We start from the raw sequence: 20,614 nt of genomic DNA on the forward strand, positions 1-20,614 counted from the left end.
AGCCTGCCAAGATGAAGTGACATACTCCAGAGACGTGTGCACTGAGCCCCAAGAGGGCAGTCAAGAGGAGCTTTGTTCCAGCCAAGGGAGCAAAGTTTATATTTACTCATCTTGCCTTGAAATCTTTTTGGTTCAGACAGCCACTGACAGGATTAGGCAACCGCTCCCAGGTCCACTCCTTGAGATGAAGAGGCCAAATGTGTACATACCTTCTTGGAAGGAGAGTATTTGTCTTCCAGCCTGCATTCTGAATAGCTAATTACCAGTTATTGCTCATGAGAGATGGTTTTGTCAACTCTTTGAAAATTTCGGAATTCAGGCACAAGCTCTATCCAGAGGATAGAGCACAATTTCAGGCCCTTATTGATGAGAATAGTCTGGCCAGAACATCTTTATAGTTTTCATTCAGCACAGTCCATACTGCTGATGGCTTTTGGGATGCATTGTGAATCCTGGCTGCATTCTGCAGGATCCCTGGGGAGGTTCAATCAACTGTAGAGGGTATGCCCTTTGATGGAAAATAACTTATTTAATGAAAAAAGTGAGTATTTACACTCATTAAAGGACTCACGGGAAACCGTCTCCCTGGGTTCATATACACTGTCACTGAAGAGGATGTAGCATAACCATATAAACTGACACAATTACCACAAGTCTTCTGCCACCACGGGCTATGATGCGACAGATTGCAGACAGACCTACCATAACTCTCCCTGTAATAAATATAAAGGGAAGGGTAAACACCTTTAAAATCCCTCCTGGCCAGAGGAAAAACCCTTTCACGTGTAAAGGGTTAAGAAGCTAGGATAACCTCATTGGCAGCTGACCACAATGACCAATGAGGAGACAAGATACTTTCAAAGCTGGAGGGAGGGAGAAACAAAGGGTCGGTCTGTCTGTCTGTCTGTGTGATGCTTTTGCCGGGGACAGAACAGGAATGGAGTCTTAGAATTTAGTAAGTAATATAGCTAGATATGCATTAGATTATGATTTTTTTAAATGGCTGAGAAAATAGGCTGTGCTGAATAGAATGGATATTCCTGTCTTTGTGTCTTTTTGTAACTTAAGGTTTTGCCTAGAGGGATTGTCTGTTTTGAATCTAATTACCCTGTAAGGTACTTACCATCCTGATTTTACAGAGGTGATTCTTTTTACTTTTTCTTACATTAAAATTCTTCTTGTAAGAAATTGAATGCTTTTTTCATTGTTCTTAAGATCCAAGGATTTGGGTCTGTGGTCACCTATGCAAATTGGTAAGGATTTTTATCAAGCCTTCCCTAGGCAGGGGGGTGCAAGGTTTTGGTGAGGATTTTGGAGAGAAAGACGTTTCCAAACAACTTTCTCAAAAAATAAACCAGGATGTTTGGTGGTGGCAGTGGAAGTCCAAGGGCAAAAGGTAAAATAGTTTGTACCTTGGGGAAGTTTTAACCTAAGCTGGTAAAAGTAAGCGTAGGAGGTTTTCATGCAGGTCCCCACTTCTGTACCCTAGAATTCAGAGTGGGGAAGGGACCACTCCCCTTTCCTCTTTCTTCCTCATCTTCCTTTCAACCACAAGCTCCAGCCAGAAGATTCTTTTGATGGGATTTCCAAGAGTTGCAAATCAGTTCAGATGCCATCTCATTCTGACACAGATATCCAGTTTGGTGGCTGCCTAGCCCAGTTTTCCCATATATTATGGATAACAACTATGGACAAATGGATCTTTGATATAATCCAGTTAAGCTACACCGTACAATTCATTTCCTATTCATTTTTCAAGGAACATTCACAAGAAGATATTCATTCAAGAGGTAGACACCCTGCTTTAGTGGGAGCCATAGAACTGATGCCACCTCAGCATTGGGGAAAAGGATTTTATTCCAAATATTTCCTCATGCCCAAGAAAAAGGGAGGATAGAGACCAATCCTACGCCTCTGCAGACCTAGTCTTCAGCCACAGATTGAGATTCCAAATGGTCACCTTGGCATCACTAATTCCATCCAACCCATGGTTCATGGCTCTCCGTGTAAAGGACCCCTATTTTCATATTATCATCCACCAATTGCACGGAAGGTTCCTGTGATTCACTGTAGGTCCATATCCTTATCGTGCTTGCCTTTGGACTAGCAACAGCTTCCGGAATAATTACAAAGTTGTCCTAATAGTAGCAGTACACTTCCAACACCACGGCTTGACAGTTTTCTGTCTAGACAGTTGGCTAGTGACAAGCAGATCCATCAAGAGGTGGTGTCATCAACCTCATTTCTCCTCCGTCTTCTACTGTCAACAGGGAATCCTCATGAACACAGAAAAATCCGTTTGTCACATTGCAGACCACAAAATTTATTAGCTCAACCCTGCATTCAGTCAGAGCTTGTCTACTTCTGAATAGATGTCAATTCATGAACAGTTTTAATCAATCAACTCAGAGCCATCAGTTCATGAATGTCTTACCCTGCTAGTTCACATGGTGTGTTGTACCTTCACAAGACTTCAACTTCACTGTCTAAAAGCTTGGCTCAGGATAGTATACATTATGACGTTTTGGAGTTAACCAGGTTGTGTTACCACCTGCCGTGCCAACACTGTGTGCCTTAAATGTTATGCTGCTGTGCCTCACAGCCCTGATGCCAATATCCAGAATACAAGCATGCAGATCACACTCTGGCTTCCGCTTTCCAGTTACTTTTTGCAGGATGACCCCAACTCCCACCAGTTCTGCATTTTCCCCGTAACCATCTGCCCTGTAGTGTGCAGCCCTTTGCTGAAGGCTTACAGAAGTTGTTTGCTGCTCCCTTAAAAAGACACTGCCCCACACCTCAAGAGACAGGAAAGCTTCCTGGTAGTGCAGTTTCCATCCCCCATTGAAATTTTTAAACAATTGTCTTCATTTGCTCTTCTGATTAGCGTTTTTTTAACCTTGCATGTAAATTTGCTTAATTTACATCGGACACACATTCAGGCAGGTGGAACCACATCCTTTTGTCTGGAGCTAACATAGCTTGTATTGCTTGCCAAATACATTTTAAGAACATATTTCCAGACCATATCTATATAAAGCACTTTGTTTACTGGATATACAATCCCACAAGAATATTAATGATCAATGAGTTACTAGTTCTCCAGCGATATATTACATGCCACCTTTTGGGTATGTATCATGACAACAGCGTGCCAATTGGCACTGGTGTGTTCTTAGAGTTACAACATGCCAAATACCCACACTATGGACAAGCTAATCACACTTCACCCTGGAGCGAGGGATTCCTTGGGTTGGTGGTAGTGCAGGGACAAGGTGTGCATAAGAGTTCCCTTCATCCCACCCTCACAGAAGACATTGATTAGATGCCTCCCTCATGTATGCCCACAAGTAACATGGACACCCTAAGAGTCCAGGATGCATATGAATCTCCTAGAAGTGAGAGCTGTTCAAGAGGCCTGTGTGCAATTCTTACTGCTTATACAATCCCAACATATTCAGGTGATGTCAGACAAAATAACAGTGTTTTACATCAGTAAGCGAGGGGGAGCAAGATCCATCCTCCTCTGCATAGAGTTGGTCAATCTGTGGAATTAGGGTGATTTGGTGATGATTACATCATCAGCGGTACACTTCCTGGGGAATACACAGTACATTAGCAGACAGCCTCAATAGACACTTCTTGAGCAACCTCAAATCAGAGATACCCAACTCTGTGATAAAGACTATATTCAGGCAATATCACAAGAAAACGGGAAATCCAAGATATTTTGTTTCAGAGAAGTGTAGGGCTGGGACTCCAAAAGGAATTCCTTCCTAATCTTAACATTCACACACCACCACCCCCAAGTTCCTCTCTTAACTCATGTCCTCATGATGAGGCAATGATCATTATTCTCATTGCTCCCAGATGGTCTGGACAGTTCCTCAGCCTTCTCCAGCTGTCAGAACGACCATACATCAGTCTCACACCTTTCCCAGATCTCTTGATACCGGATATGGGCCAAGATCAGACATCCCAATTCAGTGCCTCTTTATCTTGTGGGCTGATATTTGTTTGGGCATTGAATGGGCACAGGCATGTTTTGTTAATGGTTCAGGTCATCCTTAGGAGCAAGAAGGAATCCACCAGAATATGCTATTCAGCTAAATGGAAGCATTTTTCTGTTTTAGATCCAGAATCACCAGATGTCCCCAGAAGAATCAGACATTCCTAGTATCTTAGATTGCCTGCTCACTCTGAAAACTCTGGTCTTTCCCTTAGCTCCCTTTCAATGCACTTGGTGGCAATTAGCCCCTGCTCCCCTCTGCAATTGACAACCATTCTATTTTTACCCACATCGGAACTGTGTAATGAAAACCTTCCCTCCAGTAAATAAACTTGGTCCAACCTGGAACTTTCATTCGGTCCTCTCAGCATTAAGCAAGCCGCTGTTTGAACCTTTAGTGACATGCTTCATCTCCCATCTCTCTACAAAGGTCACCTTTTTGGTAGCTAGCACATCAACTAGAAAGGTCGGTGAATTGGGTGCCCTTATGAATGAACACGATACACTATTTTCTATACTGACAAATGTATGTTGAGATTACCCCCGAAATTCACCCCCAGAATCCACTTGGATTTTCATCTAAACAGACTATATGTTATCATAGATCCAAAAGATCAGTACTGTGCTTCCAGCTTTGGAATAGTTCCTTAAAGGAATCCTTGTGATGTGCCAGATTCCCCAAGGGGAGTGGATGGGGTGTCTCTTCTTTCAGGGTAGGCCATGCAGCCTTATTGCTTCTTATGATTGAACTGCTAAGGCATCAATTCCTGCTTCACACTGTGAGCTCTGCTCAGTGAGCACAACTGAGAGACCCCTGGCAGAGATGTGTACATTCTTCAGGGACTATCGCACTCCAGCCAGTATTTGTAATGACTCCCCAAACAGTGTTTTCAAAACAGAATAGGATTTATTAGTCAAGAGGAACACAGCTTTGAAAATCCTTAGGCATAGAGAAATGAAGGTTAAAGCATAGTCCATTCCGGTCAGTTCAGAGTAGTTCACCAGCCAAGCTGTAGTGAACTCCATTTTCAGGCGCTCTCTCTCACTCGCACTCTGACTTCCTTCCTTAGTCAGTTCCTAAGTGAGAGAGGTCCCAGCCTCTTCTAAAAGCCAATACTTATTCCCTCCACCTCACTCTCTGTCCTTGGTTCTCGAGCTGGAGTCTTTGCTCATCTTTCCTGCTGAGTGTTTCGATCCATGAATCATTGGAGCTTGCACTGTCTGGACACAGTGTTGATCTGGATTGGTTTCTGCTAGGTCCTTAGCATATGTCTAACAAGCACTTTTGTTGGGATAATTTGTTGTCTAGGGGTGTCAAAAAAACCCCCCTCTAGCGACATAAATTACACCGACAGAAGTAGACAGTGCTATGTCACCAGGAGATGTGCTCTCCAGCTACTGGCATTCGGTGTGGTGGTTTAATTAGGTCAACAGAGAGCTTTCTCCTGTTGGCATAGAACAGCTAAATGATAGATCTTATAGCAGTACAGCTGCATCGGTACAGCTGTGCTGCTGTAAGCTCGCTAGTGTAGACATGTCCTTAATAACTCTGTTCATTCCACTCAAACTGGGAGGTGACACACACATTGTCATACATTTGTCCTGGGAACAAACGAATCCTTTTTCCTCTCACTGGGTACCAATGAGCAGTATAGAGGGGGAATCTGTGATGCATGCATGATTCATAAAAATATTATTAAAAATTCCAATTTAATTATATGCCTACCACTTTTTTCTTTTTTCCTCTTTCTGAAACCATATATCACTAATGAGGAGAGGAGACTCAATTTCCTGGATGTGTCCATCAACCTTTGGTATTTTATCTGCAAAGAAGAAAGTCCTTTAGGAAATCACCTAAATTATTTGTTTCATTCATGGAGTGGAGGAAAGGGCAAACAATCTCTTAAAGGATTTCCAAGTGGATTTCAGACTGTATCCTGTCCTATCAGTTTCCCAAACATGATGTGAAGGCACTCTCTACCAGAAGCTCAGGCAGCTTTGGTAGCATCACTTCATCAAGTGCTGCTAATGGACATCTGCAAGATGGCACATGGAGTTCTAACATACCTTCACAAGACATTATACTCTTGTCCAAACTTCTGCAGCTGATGCTTCATATGGGTTGGTGATGCTTCATTCCTCCATGCCACATAGGTCTTCAAACCCTCCTCATCAGTGAGCACCGCTTGTCATTCTCCACAGTGGAATGCACACAGGGCCCAGCACTTGAAGAGAGGTTGTTTACCTTGTATAGTAATGAGTTTTTCAAGATGTGTAGTCTCTATCTGTATTCCACTACCTCCCCTCCTTCCCTTCTGCCTGGATCTTCATATGATTTGAGGTGAGGAAGGAACTGGAGTTGGTCGGTACATACCCATCCTTATATCCCTGGTCTGGAGCATGAGGAGAGAGAGAGAGAGAGAGAAGGAACAGGCATGGACCAGTGGTCACAACCAGCAGAAATTTTCCAGGCTCAGGTGCGTGAAGCACATGCATGCCCACAGTGGAATACAGATAGGGATCACACATCTTGACAAACTCCAGTTACTATACTAGGCAAGTAACTCCCCCCCCCCTCCCCCCGGGCAGTGTATGCTCAAAGGAAGGACAACATGGCAATAGATTGGGTTAGAATGACCCAACTGTTTAACAGTAATGATCCCTGGTAAGTACAGCCCACATATTTTGGGAGGTTTGTTAGAATCTGGGGAATACCTACTGGTGGAATGGCTTGATTAGAGTAAGAATCTTGTTTGATCTCAGATTCAGAGATCATGGAGACAGAATGCAGTTGGCCTTTACTACGGTGCCTCCACCGGGTCAGTCCTCTTTGATTCTAGGGCCTAGTTCAAACTGACTGGTGTATCCCTGGAAATAATGTATAGCGCCTGATCTCCTCTTGCAAGTCAAGCCTAATTTTTAAATTTGACTCCTGCCTAATATTAAACATCTGTTCCTGATCAAGCTCAAAGCTAACCAAAAGCCACTTTCAAGCTTATCTGGTAGAAGTCAGAATCATAAACTCTGCACATCCTGTATTTGGGCAGAACATGGAAACAGTATTAGTTACTGATGGATGTGATCTGTATGTTTGATGTTAATGGATGGAGGACAGACATCCTTTCCCATACTCCTGGACTCATCTGCAGTGTTTGACAAACTATAATATATATAATTGAATATGTATAAACCTTTCCACAAATGTCAGGTGCTGGTCACATTGCTATGGGAAGGTAGTTATGTACCACCATGATAAGAGTGGTAGAAGAACCTAATTAGAATAGTAGAACAGACAGTATGGAAACTGCAGTGCCGGTACATAGCTGAGGGCTTCACCAAGGAGATGGGTTTCAATATCATGCAATAGAGTGCAGTCAGTTTCTTTCATTGACTTCTGCAGCTGAAATACTCATTCCCATTGGTATTCTGGCTAAGGTTGTATATGCATTTCTGCTCTCTTCAGCAACAGCATTTTCTGGCCCCATTTATAAAAATAGTCTAGCTCAGTTCTCTTCATGTCCATGCTTCAACTCTTTCAGCTATTTGTAGTCTCATCAAAGGTAGAGAAATAGGTATAAGAATCATCATTTAATTTTATTTTTTATTTTTTTTGTCCCCTCTTTCGCTGAGACTCGGTTCTGACCAGTATTCTTCAGTAAATTATATCCATGCTTTTCCACATGCTCATGGAGACAGATTTACATTTTGGGGCACATATTGCTGAAACTATAAATACCAAAGATTGAAGTGGCTTTCTCTTTTGGGTATTTTTTCATTTGCAGTCACAATTCCCTACAAAGTGGGAGAATTCGCTTATTGCTATTTCTCATTTTTTCCCTAACCTAGACCATTCTTTGCAATAAATTCAAAAAGAAATAATAGAATCATTGACTTTAAGGTCAGAAGGGACCATTATGATTGTCTAGCCTGACCTCCTGCACAATGCAGGGCACAGAATCTCACCCACCCACCCACTCTTGTAACAAACCTTAAACCTATGTCTGAGTACTGAAGTCCTCAAATCATGGTTTAAAGACTTCGAGGTGCTGAGAATCCTCCAGCAAGTCACCTGTGCCCCATGCTGCAGAGGAAGGCGAAAACCTCCAGGGCCTCTGCCAATCTGCCTTGGAGGAGAATTCCTTCCCAACCCCAAATATGGGGATCTGCTAAACCCTGAGCATGTGGGCAAGACTCAACAGCCAGACACCCAGGAAAGAATTCTCTATAGTAACTCAGATCCCATTCCATCTCAGGCCATTGGGCATATCTACCGCGAATAGTCAAAGATCAATTAATTGCCAAAATTAGTCTATCCCATTATATCATTTCCTCCATAAACTTATCAAATTTAGTCTTGAAGCCAGATATGTTTTTTGACCCTACCGCTTCCCTTGGAAGGCTGTTCCAGAACTTCACTCCTCTGATGGTTAGAAACCTTCCTCTAATTTCAAGTCTAAACTTCCTTACAGCTGATTGATATCCATTTGTTCTTGTATCCACTTTGGTACTGAGCTTAAATAATTTTTCTCCCTCTGTGGTAATCATCCCTCTGATATATTTATAGAGAGTAATCATATCTCCTCTCAGCCTTCTTTTGGATAGGCTAAACAAGCCAAGCTCTTTGAGTCTCCTTTCATAAGACAGGTTTTCCATTCCTTGGATCATCCTAGTAACCCTTCTCTGTACCTGTTCCAGTTTGAATTCATCTTTCTTAAACATGGGAGACCAGAACTGCACACACTATTCGAAATGAGGTCTCACCAGTGCCTAGTATAACAGTACTAATACCCCTTTATCTCTACTGGAAGTACCTTGCCTGCTGCATCCCAAAACCACATTAGCTTTTTTCACAGCCATATCGCATTGGCGGCTCATCATCATCCTGTGATCAACCAGTACTCCGAGGTCCTTCTCCTCTTCTGTTACTTCCAAGTGATGCGTCCCCAGTTTATAACAAAAATTCTTGTTAATCCCTAAATGCATGACCTTGCACTTTTCACTATTAAATTTCATCCCATTACTATTATTCCAGTTTACAAGGTCATCCAGATCTTCCTGTATGATATCCTGGTCCTTCTCTGTATTGGCAATACCTCCCAGCTTTGTGTCATTTGCAAACTTTATTAACACATTCCTGCTTTTTGTGCCAAGGTCAGTAATAAAAAGATTGGTCCCAAAACCAATCCCTGAGGAGCTCCACTAATAACCTTCTTCCAGCCTGACAGTTCACCTTTCAGTGTGACCCGTTGTAGTCTCCCCTCTAACCAGTTCCTTATCTACCTTTCAATTTTCATATTGATCCCCATCTTTTCCAATTTAGCTAATAATTCCCCATGTGGAACCATATCAAATGCCTTACTGAAATTGAGGTAAATTAGATCCTTTGTCTAAAAAATCAGTTACCTTCTCAAAGAAGGAGATCAGGTTGGTTTGACACTATCTACCTTTTGTAAAACCATGTTGTATTTTGTCCCAATTACCAATGACCGCAATATCCTTAACTACTTTCTCCTTCAAAATTTTTTCCAAGACCTTGCACACTACAGATGTCAAACTAAAAGGCCTGTAGTTACCCGGATCGCTTTTTTTACCTTTCTTAAAAATAGGAACTATGTTAGCAATTCTCCAGTCATACGGTACAACCCCTGAGTTTACAGATTCATTAAAATATTTTGCTAATGGGCTTGCAATTTCATATGCCAGTTCCTTTAATATTCTTAGATAAAGATTATCTGGGCCCCGCTATTTAGTCCCATTAAGATGTTTAAGTTTGGCTTCTACCTCGGATGTGGTAATATCTACCTCCATATCCTCCTTCCCATTTGTCATCCTACCATTATCCCTAAGCTCCTCATTGTCTCAGTCTTTAATGAGGCTAAAGTATTTGTTTAGATAATCCATGCCTAGATTATCCTTAACTTCCACTCTGTCCTCAATGTTTAGCGGTCTCACTTCTTCTTTCTTGGTTTTCTTCTTCTTTATATGGCTATAGAACCTGTTACTATTGCTTTTAATTCCTTTTGCAAGGTCCAACTCTACATGGCTTTTGGCCTTTCTCACTTTATCCCTACGTGTTCTGACATCAATAAGATAGCTTTCCTTGCTAATCCCTCCCATTTTCCACTCCTTGTAGGCTTTCTGCTTTTTCTTAATCACCTCTCTGAGATGCTTGCTCATCCAGCTTGGTCTACAACTCCTGCCTATGAATTTTTTCCCCTTTCTTGGGATGCAGGCTTCTGATAGTTTCTACAACTTTGACTTGAAGTAATTCCAGGCCTCCTCTGCCTTTAGAGCCACAAGTTCTTCAGTCCAATCCACTTCCCTAACTAATTTCCTTAATTTTTTAAAGTTAGCTCTTTTGAAATAAAAAACCCTAGTCACAGATTTATTTTTGTTTATCTTTCCATTTAGTTTGAACTGAATTAGCTCATGATCGCTCGAACCAAAGTTGTCCCCTACAACCATTTCTTCTGTGAGGTCCTCATTACTCACCAAAACCAAATCTAAAATGGCCGTCTCTTGTCGGTTCAGCAACTACTTGGTGAAGGAATCCATCAGCTATCACATCCAGGAAAAATCTGAGCCCTATTATTATTATTATTATTACTAGCACTCGTCCTTCAGTCTATATCTGGGAAGTTAGTCTCCCATGATCACACAATTCCCATTAGTATTTCCTTATTTAAAAACATTAAAAAAAGAGGGCTTTATCCATATGCAGATCAGATCCCGGTGGTCTATAGCCCACCCCAAGCACTATCCCAGGAGAGGCTCTAGTAGCTTTTTCCCCAATGTGATTTTTGCCCAGACAGACTCTATCTTATCCATTCCATCACTTCTTATTTCTTTATAGTCTACCTTATCATTGATATACAATGCTATTCCACCACCTTTGTCTTTATTTCTGTGTTTCCTAAACAGCACATGAAGTGAGCTGTAGCTCACAAAGCTTATGTTCAAATAAATTTAATTTTTAAGGTGCCACAAGTACTCCTTTTCTTTTTGTGAATACAGACTATTACGGCTGCTACTCTGATGTCTTCAATACCTGTGTCCAGTCATGACTACTATTCCACCATGTTTCTGTTATCCCTATAATATCTGGTTTCACTTCCTGCACCAGGACAGGTTTCAGAGTAGCAGCCATGTTAGTCTGTATTTGCAAAAAGAAAAGGAGTACTTGTGGCACCTTAGAGACTAACAAATTTATAAGAGCATAAGCTTTCGTGAGCTACAGCTCACTTCGTAGCTCACGAAAGCTTATGCTCTAATAAATTTGTTAGTCTCTAAGTTGCCACAAGTACTCCTTTTCTTTTTACTTCCTGCACCAGTAGCTCTAGTTTGTCCATTTTGTTACCTAGGCTCCTCACATTAATGCTCCTCGCATTAGTGTACAAACATCTTAATTTTTGCTGTTTGGCCTCACTCACATTCTACCGCCAGTATCACCTATTAGACTGTTATGTACCGTACCCTTCCTCCTTATGTCCATTCTCCTACCTATGGCTGTATCCTTTCTTACTTTTTCTTTTTCTTCCCTCTCAATGTTAAATGCGGTGTGGAGTTTACCTGAACATCTCCCAACCATCTCCCCCGAATTCCTAGTTTAAAGCTCTCTTGATCAGTTGTGCCATCCTCCATCCTAGAAGTCTATTTCCCTCCTTACTCAGGTGAAGTCCATCCTGAGAGAACAGTCCTTTGTCCATGAATGCTTCCCAGTGGCCATACATACCAAAGATCTCCTTATAGCACCAGTGCCTGAGCCATCTGTTGAGCATCATAATCTTGTCATGCCTTTTTTGCTCTTCTCTAGGAACAGGCAGAATCCCACTGAAGATCACCTGAGCCTCAATTTCCTTAAGTGTCTTCCCTGGCCTGGCATAGTCTTGGTCCAATGAGAATCTAGCCGTATCATTTGTTCCCACATGAAGGACAATAAGTGGATTTTTTCCTGCTCCCGTTAGGATCCTCTTCAGCCTCAGGTCCACGTACTGTATCTTAGCACCCGGCAGAGAGCACACCCTTCTGTTCCCTGGATCAGCTCTTGTTACAGGCCTGTCTGTCCTTCTAAGTAAGGAGACCCCAATCACATAGACCTGCCTTTTCCTGGCGATGGTGCAGTTCTCCAGTCTATCCCCTGTTCCCTCTGGCTGCAAGTCCTCTTGATTCCTATTGTCCCTTGTAATCTTCTGCAACCCATCCCATATCCTGGGGCTCATATTTGGTGGGGGTTTCTCCATTGACTCTTGCCCTCTTCCAATAGGACTAGCTGCTCTTCTCTTTTTCCTTGCCCTGTCACGTTCAGTGACCACCTGCTGTGCCCCTTCTTAATTTTCCAACTCCGCAAACCTGTTCCTGAGCTCTTTCTCCTTCACTAGCCCGTCTATTCCTCTGCCTGGCTCTCTTAGTCATATGCTTCCACTGTCCACACAGTCTCCCCTCAGGGTTCTTCGAATCAAAGATGAGTTTTGTGTTAACTAGCCTGTTTTATCTCCAGTGTCGCCATCTTTTGTTGTATCAGAGAAGGAATCTTTTTGGGAGTCAAGCAAACTATCTTACAGAAAGATTTAGAAGAGTTGTGGGTATTTTAAAGATCATAATAAGGGACAGATTACAATCAAATCCAGAATGACTAGGTGGTTTAAAAATTGCATCCAAAAGCAAGCTAATCAGCTGCATTCAAAATTGTTATACCTTTTTATAATAGGCATGACAACTCTCTAGGACCAAAGGATAGACGTATCTTTTTTAAAAAAAATGTTAATCACCTGATTACTTCCTCACATATTCATCTGGCAATGCCAACCATTTTTTTTTGTAAACCTCTGCTGACATTTGTTGTTCATGCTCCAAGCATAACTGTGAAGTATGCCCAACTCATCTGGTTCCCTGCTTGCGACTTCTGCTATCAGAAATTTTTTCTGGATGGGAAGTAAGATACATTAAGGGAAAATTATTTGCAAGTAGCATTTGTTTGTAGTTGTCCTCTTCTGTCCTCTCTCTCTCTCCTGCCTTACCTCAGAGTGTTGCTTGGAGTTGTGACCTCATTATCTAATACTTTGCTCCAGAAACGTCAAACTGGGGTGGGGAGGGGGAAGTATTAAGTTCAAAAGCAGACTTACTTCTGGAAGGAAGAGCTATTATGCTGTCAACAATTGCTGTTGCTGGGTTAGATGTCAGGAGACTACTATGAAATTTGGAATTACCAACAAGTAATTTTCCCTCACCAGTTGCTGAAATGCAGCCTTCTCTCAGAATATCATTTGATACTTTTCAAACTTTATGTAAACTAAACTACACACTGTCATATGCCAATTATATATGGCTACTGAATGGTTTCCTATTAATGGAAACTTCAATTAAAATTGAGGCTCTGGTAAACTGAGAATATGTATTAGTTTCAGATGCTAAAATCAAACTAGTGCTCAAAAGAGAAACAATGTTGTCATGGTTAACTAACTTTGCATAAAGAAATTACTTTTGTCTGCAGTAAAAGCTTTTTCTTATTTCATTATTTCATTTCAGACTTGGAAGCTCTGAGACACATACCAATACAACTTTGGATGTTCTTCCAGTTAAGGGACCTCAGGGTCCCCCATTATCTTTAAATATTGATGACCCTGTTCAGAATAAATTAATTTCTCGAGAGACATGGGCTGTTCAGCCTGAACACTTAATTTTGACATCTCCTTCTATTAGTGAGTATTTTTTTAAGTTTGGATAAGTAAAATAACTGGTCTAACTAGTGAATGTTCTTAACCTACTGTGGTATGTAAGTTTGGCTTTGGTGATATCTTTACCATTGTCTACAGCCAAGCGCTACGATATAACCGCATTTGCTCCAACCCCTCAGACAGAGACAAACACCTACAAGATCTCTATCATGCATTCCTACAACTACAATACCCACCTGCTGAAGTGAAGAAACAGATTGACAGAGCCAGAAGAGTACCCAGAAGTCACCTACTACAGGACAGGCCCAACAAAGAAAACAACAGAACGCCACTAGCCATCACCTTCAGCCCCCAACTAAAACCTCTCCAACGCATCATCAAGGATCTACAACCTATCCTGAAGGACGAGCCATCGCTCTCTCAGATCTTGGGAGACAGACCAGTCCTTGCTTACAGACAGCCCCCCAATCTGAAGCAAATACTCACCAGCAACCACACAACAGAACCACTAACCCAGGAACCTATCCTTGCAACAAAGCCCGTTGCCAACTCTGTCCACATATCTATTCAGGGGATACCATCATAGGGCCTAATCACATCAGCCACACTATCAGAGGCTCGTTCACCTGCGCATCTACCAATGTGATATATGCCATCATGTGCCAGCAATGCCCCTCTGCCATGTACATTGGCCAAACTGGACAGTCTCTACGTAAAAGAATGAATGGACACAAATCAGACGTCAAGAATTATAACATTCAAAAACCAGTTGGAGAACACTTCAATCTCTCTGCTCACTCGATCACAGACCTAAGAGTGGCTATACTTCAACAAAAAAGCTTCAAAAACAGACTCCAACGAGAGACTGCTGAATTGGAATTAATTTGCAAACTGGATACAATTAACTTAGGCTTGAATAGAGACTAGAAATGGATGAGTCATTACACAAAGTAAAACTATTTCCCCATGGTATTTCTCCCTCCCACCCCACCCCCCACTGTTCCTCTGATATTCTTGTTAACTGCTGGAATTAGCCTACCTTGCTTGTCACCATGAAAGGTTTTCCTCCTCTCCCCCCCCCTGCTGCTGGTGATGGCTTATCTTAAGTGATCACTCTCCTTACAGTGTGTATGATAAACCCATTGTTTCATGTTCTCTGTGTGTGTGTGTGTGTGTGTGTGTATAAATCTCTCCTCTGTTTTTTCCACCAAATGCATCCGATGAAGTGAGCTGTAGCTCACGAAAGCTTATGCTCTAATAAATTTGTTAGTCTCTAAGGTGCCACCGGTACTCCTTTTCTTTTTGCGAATACAGACTAACACGGCTGCTACTCTGAAATCTTTACTATAGTTCTATTGAATTTCCTCACCAAATAGTTTGAGCTGTGGTTTTGGTTTGTCAGTTGAAGTTGCTTTCAAAATACCTTGAGTTGCCAGAATATGTCCTGAAACAGAGATTCTGAGATTAATTAATTTCTAAAATACACTCCATGGCCAGCAAGAAGAACCACCAAGGCACAAAGCATGACAGAGGAGCGTTAAATAGCAAACAGTTTCCTTCTTAATCAATGGAGCTGTCAGTTTTTGGTTTGCTGTAATTTTATTCATGTAAAATTTTATAGCTGAACTAAAACATTTTTTGTATTGTACAATAGGTGGAACAGCAGAAACTGGACATATACAAATTATGAACAGTTGTAATAGGTCATTGAAATTTGAACTGTCTTGGCCAGCTCATTGTCTTACAATAACACCTCAACATGGAGTTATTGAGCCAGAGTAAGTCTTTTCATTGTTCTTTTTCTACTATAAAAGGTAAGTGGATTTTTGCAGTTGGTAGTGGATTTTCTTGCTGTTCAGATTACTTGACCATTGAATCTGGTAAAAGTTTTATCTTTCATGAATATTCACACCACATAGGCCCTAATATTAGATATTTTACTGTTATTTTTGGTGTTTGAACAATTAATCGTAATTGCAAATTAAAATTGGATATGATTTATCTAAAAGTCTTTGAGATCAGTTATATCATTTATCACTAAGCACATACCACTATAGCTATGCCAGTATAACTCCACATATGAACACACTTCTAGAATAAATGTGATTTTTTTTATTTCGAGTATAATTGTATGGAGTAATTATATTAGCGTAAAGTCACTTATTCCAGAACAGTGTCCACACAATAAGTTACACCAACACAGATATATTGGTATATTACATTGCTATAGTTCTGCTGGTCAGTTTTCTAGTGTAGAAAGCCTCTCATGAAGGATCGTATCACTGGGTAGGATTGGGAAAGAGGGGTGCCTACTCATTAATGAGGCCATTCTGGACCCAGGTAGAACCACTTGGCAAATCCCAGCTTTGATGATACCTACCTATGGATGGACAAAAAATATTATGTCCCAGCATGGGAGACTGTGATCATCTTCTGCCACTTTCCACCCAACTCCATCATGGTGGATGCTGTTAATTCCTGCGGCTGACAACACCAGATGTGGTCCACTCCCTACAACAGGGACTAGAAGTGTTTAGACCTTTTCAGGAGGAAGGCATACTCCTCGGCCATCCTTCAGTTTCAAATTGTCAGTTACCAAGCCCTGATAGCTAAATACGACAACGTAAACCATTAGAAACTGAGCAATTTTATTGAGAAACCATCTGAATCACATTGAGACCAATTCAAGGCCATTGTTCAGGAGGAACAGTTAGTAGCAAAGCAATGCTACAGTCTGCCCTCGACACAGCAGCCAGGTCCATCTCCGGCGGTGGTGATGCGATATGCATCATGGTTCCATCTCTTGGGCTTCCTGAAGGAGGTACAGTCAACCATCAAAGACCTTCCCTTTGAAAGTACTAATCTTTTTGTGGAAAAGACTGATGCCTCTCTTCACACGCTGAAAGATTCTCAAGCCACTCTCCGTTCTCTTGGCATCTATACGCTGGGACAAAAGAGGAAGTTTAGTCCACAGCCCTAGCACAAACCACGCACCTCCCATTATCTGGCTCAATGCTAATATGACCCACAGGAGGGGAAGAATAAATTTGAGGCGTAAATGATCTGGCCTGCAACCTTCCTCATCCCAGCCATCCACGTCCAAGCACTAATTTTGATGTGTTGGTTGAGACATTGATAGACCACTCCCCCACATTTGCTATAGCCGACCACTGCCATCCACCCATTTGGCCACCAGCCAGTAGAATTCTATGGCAGAATTCCACAGCACCTGGGAATGCATAACATTGGACCAATGGGTCCTAGTGATCATTCGCAATGGGTACTGTGTCCATTTTGCCTCCCTGTCACCTTCATAACAGCCTTTCCCGTCACTCTTCAGAGACCCTTATCATAAAAGTTTACTATGGCAAGAGGTAGGTAGTCTCTTCCAGTAAGGAGCTTTAGAACCAGTACCTCAACATCTATAGTGCAAAGGGTTCTACTCGCTATTTCCTAATACCCAAGAAGAAGGGAGGTTGGAGACCTCATACTAGACCTCAGAGCTCTCAAGTTTGTCAAAGTTCAAAAATTCAAGATGGTCACTAGCAATGTTCGTTCCAGCACTGGAATAGGGAGACTGGTTTTCAGCCTTCAAGACGCATAGTTTCATGTCTCAGTCCAGCCAACTCTCAGACAATTTCTCAGATTCTCTCTGGGACAAGACAACTACCAGTACTCCCCTTGGGGATATCATTGGCCCCTAGAGTATTTTCAAGGTTCTTTCAGGGCACACTTATGCTCCCAAGGAATCATGGTTTACCCTAATCTGGATGATTACTTCCTTAGAGCCTGGTCTCTCCAAGAGACTCATCGAGCCATCAAAGCTGCAAGGTGCTTGTTTACAGACCTGGACTTACAGATCAACGACCAAAAATGAACCCTCATTCCAGTGCAACACTTGGAATTCATAGGGGCCGACCTTGACTAGTTACAGGCCAGAGCTCTCCTACCTCATCACAGATTTCTCTCCAGGTCCACACTCTGAGACCATTCGAAGTAGCCTGCAAATATGAACGCGAAAGTGCCTCCAACTCTTGGGGCATATGGCAGCAACCACAATACCACCACATGCCAGGCTTCACATGTGATGCCTCCAGATATGGTTTGCAGACGAAAGCGGGACAGACTAGACAAACCCCTTACTACTCTCCAGAATCAAGATCTCCTTAGACTGGTGGAAAGACCCAGCCACCATTTGCAAGGGGATCCCCTTCTCCCAAACCCCCCTGTCATTGTTTCTCTGATAGGGTGGAGTGCACATCTAAACAGCCTCATGAAACAAGACAAGTGGTCACCCACAGGCATATCTCTTCACACCAATCTCGTCAAACTAAGGGCGTCAGGAATACCTCTCACTGACCAAAGGATCGCACACAAAAGTCCTAACAGACAATGTAGACTGTATGTACTACATAAATCAACAAGGGGGAGTCAGGTCGCCCCTCCCTCGGTGAAGAGGTGATGAGACTATGGAACTGGTACATCTCCTATGATGTTACACTGTCAGCAGCCTAGCCCCCCGAGCACACAAAATTCAATAGCAGACAGTCTCAGTTGTAAACTCCCACATGACCACGAGTGGGAGCTAGACCCAATAGTACTACGCTATCTATTCAGCTGATAGGGGATGCCGAACACAGACCTGTTTGCCACTTACCTGAACAAGAAATGTCCACACTACTGTTCCAGAGCAGAGATAGGACAACATTGCCTGGGCAATGCTCTCGTCTCCACTGGGACGGAAACCTTCTCTATGCCTTTCTTCCATTTCCCCTACTGTTGAAGTCCTGCTGAAAATAAAGAGATGGAGCGCGTCATGTACCCTTACCTGTCGCAGCTCGCGATATGCCTGCCAATTCCTCTCCCAGCCACTCCGTACCTCTTCTTGCTGAACAAATGACGTCCTCTACATCCCAACCTGAGAATTCTCTGCCTCAAAGCATTGTTTCTTCTTAATTTCCAACATCTCAAAAGCTCCTGTTTTGAAGGAGGCACGAGGGGTTACTACACAGTAGAAAGTCCTCAGCACAATACTTAGCAGCAGAAATGGTCCAGGTTTTGGATTTGGTGTACTTTCCAACAAATCTCCCCGACATCTGCAACTCTTCCACATATCTTAAACTATGCAGTGACCCTAAAAAGACTGGGGCTCTCTGAGTCCATCTAGCAGCTATAGCAGCCTTCCACCAACCACAGAGGGATACTCAGTGCTGTCACACCCAACCTCTAAAAGGTTCCTCGAATATAGTAAACCTTTTCCACAACCTCAACTGCCTTTTCCCACTTGGCACCTAAATCTGGTACAGTAACTCCTCACTTAAAGTCGTCCCGGTTAACGTTGTTACGTTATTGATTTATTGGGGAACATGCTCATTTAAAGTTGCACAATGCTCTCTCTTATAACGTTGTTTGGCAGTCGCCTGCTTTGTCCACTGCTTGCAGGAAGAGCAGCCCGTTGGAGCTAGCTGGTGGGGGCTTGGAATCAGGGTGGACCGGCAGCCCCCCTGATCAGCTCCCTGTTCCCCTAAGTTCCCTGTGCAGCAGCCGCCCACAGGCTATCAGTTGTTGGCAGTTCAGCTGTCCCTTCCCTTACTGCCATGTGCTGCTCCTGCCCTCTGCCTTGGAGCTTTTCCCGGGAGCCTTCTGCTTGCTGTGCATGGGGGGGAAGAGGAGGGCTAATGTCAGGGTGGCCTCCTGCCCCTCACTTACTCCATTTCCATAGAGCAGGGGGGACACAACAGGGCTCAGGACGGTGGGAGCGTGCTGGCAGCAGGGGCTGTCTCAATTTGCTGATCTACTTAAAAAGGCACTGTGCTTAGAGTGGAGTCAGCGTTTTAAAGGGGCAATGCACATCTCTCTCTATCACACACTCAGGGAGTGTGTCTCTGTCTCTGTCTGCCATGCTGTCTCCCCTCCCTCCATTTGTGCTGCCTTGTAGAGTGTGAGGCTACATTAACAATGTGTTAACCCTCGAGGGCTCAGCTGTTCTAGTTCATCATTTAACAGTAAGGAATTCCCTGGGAAATATTCCACCCTCTGACTTCACCACCTCAACCAAGGGGTGCGTGCGTGCGTGCGTGTGTGTGTGTGTGTGTGTGTGTGTGTGTGTGTGTGTGTGTGTGTAAAAAACCTTGTCCCAAAATATAATTCTTTTGTCTGGTGTGAGAAATTTCCTGGGAACCTAAACCCCACTGTTTACATTAATTCTTAAAGTCACATTTTTCAGGAACATAACTACAACATTAAACAAGGAGTTACTGTATTGAAAAGACTGACTTGGCCTCCCTTCAAACCCATGGCCACATGTTCTTTTGCATACATCTCAGTGAAAATGGCCTTCCTGATAGCAATCACCTCAGCTGGGAGAAATACAGCATCCAAAATTCATCCCTAAGGTAACCTCCCCATTCCACGTGAACCCATTGATCACCTTCCAATCTTCTACCCAAAGCCATACTGTGACAACAGGGAGGCTATATTACACACACTGGATGTCAGGAGAGTCCTAGCCTTTTACCTCGATAGAAGAAGGCTTTCCTGAAGTCACCCAAGCGTTTCCTTTTTGTTGCAGCAAGGTCTAAGGGCTCAGCAACATCAACCCAGAGGCTCTCCAAATGGGTCTCAAACTGCATTAGAAAATGTTATCAGGTTCACAGTATGAACCTCTGGTGAGCATACTGCTAGGAGTCGCCTACTGTGGAGAGCCCATAGGGATACTACTCGAAGGAGTTACTCACCTTGTGCAACAGCCATGGTTCTTCGAGATGTGTCCTCCTATGGGTGTTCCACAACCCACATTCCTCCTCTTTACTTCAGAGTTCTTGTCAATGATTCTGAGATAGAGAAGGAATTTGAGGGGGTTAGCCTGCATGTGCTGACTAGCCTTGTGGCAGGGTAGAAGGGGAGGCAGCACATGTGTGCGCCTAGCAGA

General features: G+C 42.9%; 1 protein-coding gene across 20 annotated transcripts in view; it reads left to right on the forward strand.

Moving 5' to 3' along the window:
* Positions 1 to 20,614, forward strand: part of CEP192 (centrosomal protein 192) — a 199,919-nt gene that overhangs the window by 143,128 nt on the left and 36,177 nt on the right. For 16 of the 20 annotated variants that reach the window (XR_006278923.1, XM_038390165.1, XM_038390163.2 and 13 more), the window contains 2 exons: positions 13,535 to 13,707; positions 15,338 to 15,461. Coding sequence is in view for 15 of the 20 variants with exons in the window: in XM_038390165.1 (XP_038246093.1) it covers positions 13,535 to 13,707; positions 15,338 to 15,461 (297 nt within the window). In the remaining 5 variants the exon portion in view is untranslated. Of the gene's footprint in view, positions 1 to 13,534; positions 13,708 to 15,337; positions 15,462 to 20,614 lie in introns of those variants that run through there. The other 4 variants (XR_006278920.1, XR_006278921.1, XR_006278922.1 and 1 more) reach the window with 1 other exon arrangement.

Source organism: Dermochelys coriacea, chromosome 2 (assembly GCF_009764565.3).
Source record: "Dermochelys coriacea isolate rDerCor1 chromosome 2, rDerCor1.pri.v4, whole genome shotgun sequence".
Lineage (NCBI taxonomy): Eukaryota > Metazoa > Chordata > Testudines > Dermochelyidae > Dermochelys > Dermochelys coriacea.